Source organism: Lates calcarifer, linkage group LG10 (assembly GCF_001640805.2).
Source record: "Lates calcarifer isolate ASB-BC8 linkage group LG10, TLL_Latcal_v3, whole genome shotgun sequence".
NCBI classification, from domain to species: Eukaryota; Metazoa; Chordata; class Actinopteri; family Centropomidae; genus Lates; species Lates calcarifer.
Window position 1 is genome coordinate 25230284 of NC_066842.1, and position 6433 is coordinate 25236716.

Consider the following 6433-nt stretch of genomic DNA (forward strand, 5'->3'; position numbering starts at 1 on the left):
AGCTCTCCATTACCTTTAAAGAATAATATAACATAATTAGGCAGGGGCCATCATTTTCACCACTACCTAAGGTAACACTGTTGCACTGTGGTGGTACACAGCCATTTCACTGTATTTCTTTCATGAATAATGTATACTGATAATATCTTATAGCTTATGGAGGTGAACACCCCCCCCCCCACACACACACACACACACCCACACCCCCACCCCCACCCCCCTAAGTAGAATGGAACACAGTTATGACCTCAGAGTTCTAGAACACGATTTGTCATAAAGCAGAATTTCATCAAGGTTCACCACACTCTCAAACACAGCCTCTAGTTACCAGTCCCAGACAGAAGACATTCACATTTCTGACCTGGAATATTTTTCTTCAGACATAGAAAGACGCAGCAGAGGAGTACCACAGGTAAGAATTCTGAATTTGAACAGGAAAACTTCTTTTTGACGTTTTATTCAGCACTGAGCCTCTTTCTTTTGTTCCTTTCATTTCTGATATTTGTGTAAAGCTTCAACAAATTCAAAGGGATTAATCTAAGAAAGAATTCCCTGTTTGTCTGTGTGTATCTCTCTGTGGGTCCAAATCTTAGTTACAGTTAATCAATTTTGATTAACCCATCCAATGTTGTTGAAAAACCTTAATTTTCCTTGACAGACATTTCTAATATCTGATAGAAAGCAGAAACTAAGGGTCAGGTGATGATAACACTGCCACCTGCTGTCATTGTTGTTGTCTTTAAAGAGAATTAAAGCAATCAGAGAATGGGAACTGTAATTATTCATTTAAATCATGAATATATTCATGTATATTTCAGAGTCCTGGAGCAAAGGAAACACATCAACAGAGTGAGAACAACACAAGTGAACAGGAGGAAAAACAGCGCTGAAGAAGGAAGACTGGAAAGGACCAAGGAAGGAAGACTGGAGCAAAGCGAGAGGGACGGACAAGAAAGGATGGAAAAGAGAAGGAAAATGAAAGAGAGAGAAAAAAAGGAGCAGGAAGAAAGAGAAAGACTTGAAGGAGATGAAGTTGTAAGACAGGAGAAAAGTGAAAAGAGGAGGAGAAGAAGAGAGGAAAAAGAAAGACAAGAACGAGAAGAAAGAGAGAGACAGGAACGAGAAGAAAGAGAAAGACAGGAGCAGGAAGAAAGAGAAAGACTTGAAGGAGATGAAGTTGTAAGACAGGAGAGGACTGAAAAGAGGAGGAGAAGGAGAGAGGAAAAAGAGAGACAAGAACGAGAAGAAAGAGAGAGACAGGAACGAGAAGAAAGAGAAAGACAGGAGCAGGAGGAGAAACAAAGACAGGAGCAGGAGAAACAAAGGCAGGAGAGGACTGAGAGGAGAAGGAGGAGGAGGGAGGAAAGAGAGAGACAACAAGAAGAAAGAGAGAGACAAGAACAAGAAGAAAGAGAGACAGGAACGAGAAGAAAGAGAGAGACAGGAGGAGAGAGAAAGACTTGAAGGAGACAAAGATGTAAGACAGGAGAGGACTGAAAAGAGGAGGAGAAGGAGAGAGGAAAAAGAGAGACAAGAACAAGAAGAAAGAGAGAGACAGGAGCAGGAGAGAGAACAACAGGAGCAGGAGGAGAAACAAAGGCAGGAGAGGACTGAGAGGAGAAGGAGGAGAAGGGAGGAAAGAGAGAGACAGGAACGAGAAGAAAGAGAAAGACAGGAGGAGAAACAAAGACAGGAACAGGAGGAGAGAGAAAGACAAGAGCAGGAGGAGAAACAAAGACAGGAGAGGACTGAGAGGAGAAGGAGGAGGAGGGAGGAAAGAGAGAGACAGGAACGAGAAGAAAGAGAGAGACAGGAGGAGAACAAGACAGAAAGAGAGAGACCAGGACAGGAGAGAGAGAAGCAGACAGAGAGCAGGAGGAGAAGCAAGACAGGAGGACTGAGAGGAGACAGGAGGAGAGGAGGAAAGAGAGAGAGGACGGAAGAAGAGGAGAGACAGGAGAGAGGAACAAAGAGAGACAAGGAACAGGAAGAGAAGAGAAAGAGACAGGAGCAGGAGGAGAGAGAACAACAGGAGCAGGAGGAGAAACAAAGGCAGGAGAGGACTGAGAGGAGAAGGAGGAGAGGGAGGAAAGAGAGAGACAGGAACGAGAAGAAAGAGAGAGACAGGAGGAGAAACAAAGACAGGAACAGGAGGAGAGAGAAAGACAAGAGCAGGAGGAGAAACAAAGACAGGAGAGGACTGAGAGGAGAAGGAGGAGGAGGGAGGAAAGAGAGAGACAGGAACAAGAAGAAAGAGAGAGACAGGAGGAGAAACAAAGACAGGAGCAGGAGGAGAGAGAACAACAGGAGCAGGAGGAGAAACAAAGACAGAGGACTGGAGAGGAGAAGGAGGAGGAGGGGAGGAAAGAGAGAGACAGGAACGAGAAGAAAGAGAGAGACAGGAGGAGAAACAAAGACAGGACAGGAGGAGAAGAACAGGAGCAGGAGGAGAGAGAACAACAAGAGCAGGAGGAGAAACAAAGACAGGAGAGGACTGAGAGGAGAAGGAGGAGGAGGGAGGAAAGAGAGAGACAGGAACAAGAAGAAAGAGAGAGACAGGAGCAGGAGGAGAGAGAAAGACAGGAGCAGGAGGAGAGAGAACAAGACAGGAGAGGACTGAGAGGAGAAGGAGGAGGAGGGAGGAAAGAGAGGAGACAGGAACGAGAAGAAAGAGAAAGACTGGAGCAGGAGGAGAGAGAAAGGACAAGGAGCAGGAGGAGAGAGAAAGACAGGAACGATGGAGGAGAGGAGAACAACAGGAGCAGGAGGAGAGAGAACAACAAGAGCAGGAGGAGAAACAAAGACAGGAGAGGACTGAGAGGAGAAGGAGGAGGAGAGAAAGAGAGAGACAGGAACGAGAAGAAAGAGAAAGACTGGAGCAGGAGGAGAGAGAACGACAGGTGCAGGAGGAGAAACAAAGACAGGAGCAGGAGGAGAGAGAACAACAAGAGCAGGAGGAGAAACAAAGACAGGAGAGGACTGAGAGGAGAAGGAGGAGGAGGGAGGAAAGAGAGAGACAGGAACGAGAAGAAAGAGAAAGACTGGAGCAGGAGGAGAGAGAACGACAGGTGCAGGAGGAGAAACAAAGACAGGAGCAGGAGGAGAGGAGAACGACGGGAGAGGACTGAGAGGAGAAGGAGGAGGAGGGAAAGAGAGAGACAGGAACGAGAAGAAAGAGAAAGACTGGAGCAGAGAGAGAGAGAACGACAGGAGAGGACTGAGAGGAGAAGGAGGAGGGAAGAAAGAGAGAAATGGGAGCAGGAGGAGAAAGAGAGGTGGAGGAAGGAGAAGAGTGGTGGAGAAAAACAGGAGACGACAGGAAGAAGTAAATCTGAGTGGACCTTTGTCTCAAACCTGAAAATGTGGCACCTTGAACACAAGAAAGAGAAAATCGTCAAGGCCCTTATCAGGACCTGTGATAAGGAGGAGTCCATTGAGGCTGGTGGTAAGAAAATCACTTTCTATACTGTTAGAACCCATTTGATAGAAGACTGTGTTTCTCTGCAGCTTCTTCTCTTGTAGATGTTGTAGCTGTTCTCCAGGCTCACCACTGATATTTTGTTTCTTTCAGACGATACTCCTGAAATGAAGGACATTCGAGTGTGGAGGCAAATGGCAAAGAAGAGGAAGCTGCTGAAGAAAAGGCAGACAATAGAGGACAGAATAAAACGCAAGAAGGAGAAGCAGAGACAAAGACAAAAGTGGACAAAGAAAGAGAGAGAAAGAAGGGATGGGAAAGGAGCACGTAAGTGGAAGAAGAAAGGAGAGGAGGAAGACACAGAAAGTGAGGAGAGTGAAAGAGAAGAGGACACAGAAAGATCTGGATCTGTTCCAAAGAAAAGCCTCATGTCAAACCTGAAAACGTGGTACCTGAAACAACAGAAGGAGAAAATCGTCAAGGCCATTAGCAAGACCCGTGACAAGGAGGTGGCCATTGATGTTGGTGGTAAGAAAGTCAGCTTGTACAATATATTTCATAAGTGTTGTTGCCTCCAGAAGTTAAATGGTCACTTTATTAAGATGTCAAAGTCACAAGATTGTAATGTTGACACTTCAGTGATTGAAGGGTTGCAGGTGTTGAGCTTACCTTTCATATTCTTCTTCTGTCAGATGATACTCATGGAGATGAAAGAGATAAGAGTATGGAGACAACAGGCCAAGAGGAAGATGCTGCTGAAGAAACAGCAAGAACTGGAGGAAAAAATACAACACAGGTTTACATGTCATCACAAACAGAAGAGCAAAGAGTGTGGATGGAAACAATAATGTATCTTAGGCAGCACAATTTAATATATTTATTTTTATAATTTAATTTATATAATTTAATACTAGATTAACTTAATCAAATGTAAATAGAAATTATATTTTTATAATCTAATTTAACTTTTATATATTTATATTTTATTATTAGTAATATTTAATATTATTTAGGATAGAGTAATTTATTTTTTTAACTAGTTGTAGAAATAATATATAGTCAATAATAATATATAGTTCTAGAAATATATAGTTAGAGAAGCAAAAGTTATTTAATATAAAATAAAGTTATTGTCCTCCGATGAGGGGGGTGGTGGTGGGTCAAAATTAAAATATTTATTAAGTATTTTATTATTAGTAATATTTAATATAATTTTTGATAAAGCAATTTATTTTTTTAACGAGTTGTAGAAATAATATATAGTTAATATAATATAGTTTAGAAAGAATATAATTAAAATTAATTTCATATAGAATAAAGTTATTGTCCTCCGATGAGGGGGGTGGTGGTGGGTCAAAATAAAAATTTAATCAAAAAGAAAAAGAAAAGAGAACCATGAAAAAACACTTAAGCACTATAAAATATTATATAATTGGATCTAACTAAATGTAATAAAATATTTTATTAGTAGTAATATTTAATATAATTTTGAATAAAAGTCATTATTTTTTTAAAAAGTTGTAGAAATAATATATAATTAATAATATATAGTTGTAAAATAATATAGCTAGAGAAGCAAAATTAATTTAATATAGAATAAAGTTATTGTCCTCCGATGAGGGGGGTGGTGGCGGGTCAAAATTAAAAAAAGAAATGAGAAACATGAAAAACACTTAAGCACTATAAAATAATTGGATCTAACTAAATGTAATAAAATATTTTATTAGTAGTAATATTTAATATAATTTAGGATAAAGTCATTTATTTTTTAACTAGTTGTAGAAAGAATATAGTTAGAGATGTAAAATTAATTTAATATAGAATAAAGTTATTGTCCTCCGATGAGGGGGGTGGTGGCGGGTCAAAATTAAAATATTTATTAAGTATTTTATTATTAGTAATATTTAATATAATTTAGGATAAAGCTATTTTTTTTAACTAGTTGTAGAAATAATATATAGTTAATAATTATAGTTGTAGAAGAAATATAGCAAAATTAACTTCATATAGATAAAGTTATTGTCCTCCGATGAGGGGGGGTGGTGGTGGGTCAAAATAAAATTTAAACAAAAAGAAAAGAAAAGAGAAACATGAAAAACACTTAGCACTATAAAATATAATTGGATCTAACTAAATGTAATAAAATATTTTATTATTTGTAATATTTAATATAATTTAGGATAAAGTCATTTATTTTTTAAGTAGTTGTAGAAAGAATATAGCAAAATTCATTTAATATAGAATAAAGTTATTGTCCTCCGATGAGGGGGGGTGGTGGCGGGTCAAAATTTTTTTAAAAAAAGGAAGAAATGAGAAACTTGCAAGATACTTAAACACATCAAATCTATTGCGATCCAATAGGTCCTGATCTGATCTAATCTAATAAGAAAGAGTCCTGAAACAGAAGAGGAATTAAGCACACTTTAAATAATTGTAGTCAGTTTATGACCATAAACACCAACACAGGAGTGAACACATCCTCATATGGAGACACCAAATGTTGTTTAAACAGACCTACATCTACTGTCTAACAAAAATCTAGATGGATCTGATCTAATCTGTTGTAATCCACTCTAACCAAGTCATTATTTAGGTTCATGTAGTTCCACCTAAAATTAAAGTTCAGTTGCTGCTTTAAAAATGTGAGTGTTGTTACTCCTTCTGTGACCTGAGGCCTCTCCAGTGTTTTCTGGTATTTTCCTCTGCTTCCCTGGAGCCTCTGCCTCTCTGCTCTCTGTGTGTGGAGGAGTGGAGCATCTTCTGCTTCACCTGTAGCTCATCGATTATTGTTTCAGCTTCACACGTGGTAACACATCCGGGCCACCGTAGTTTCTGGTGTTTCTTGTGTCTCTAGTATTTCTAGTTTTTCTCTAGGTGTAGTTCTCCAGTGGTTTTTGTGCTCTACTGAGTCCAGTCTCAGAACTCACCTGGTCCTTTGCTGCTGCTCGCCTCTGTGGCCTGTTCACCTGGTTCGCCGCCATACCCTGCCAGACCATTTGCCTGCTCCGAGCCTCC

The 6433-nt window shown here is 39.8% G+C and overlaps 1 protein-coding gene across 1 annotated transcript; it reads left to right on the forward strand.

The window, feature by feature from the left end:
* Positions 1-2754: 2754 nt before the first annotated feature.
* LOC108901957 (putative uncharacterized protein DDB_G0271982) lies at positions 2755-5791 on the forward strand. The gene is made up of 5 exons (XM_018703639.2): positions 2755-3068; positions 3211-3445; positions 3572-3946; positions 4111-4184; positions 5780-5791. Exons 2-5 carry the CDS (start codon positions 3361-3363, stop codon positions 5789-5791), a joined length of 546 nt encoding a protein of 181 aa, XP_018559155.2. The 5' UTR covers positions 2755-3068; positions 3211-3360.
* Positions 5792-6433: the final 642 nt, after the last annotated feature.

Coding starts and splice junctions, on each gene's coding strand:
- LOC108901957 (XM_018703639.2), top strand. CDS start 3,361: ATGTGGCACCTTGAACACAAGAAAGAGAAAATCGTCAAGGCCCTTATC. Junction 3,446..3,571: donor GGAGTCCATTGAGGCTGGTG/GTAAGAAAATCA, acceptor TGTTTCTTTCAG/ACGATACTCCTGAAATGAAG. Junction 3,947..4,110: donor GGTGGCCATTGATGTTGGTG/GTAAGAAAGTCA, acceptor TTCTTCTGTCAG/ATGATACTCATGGAGATGAA.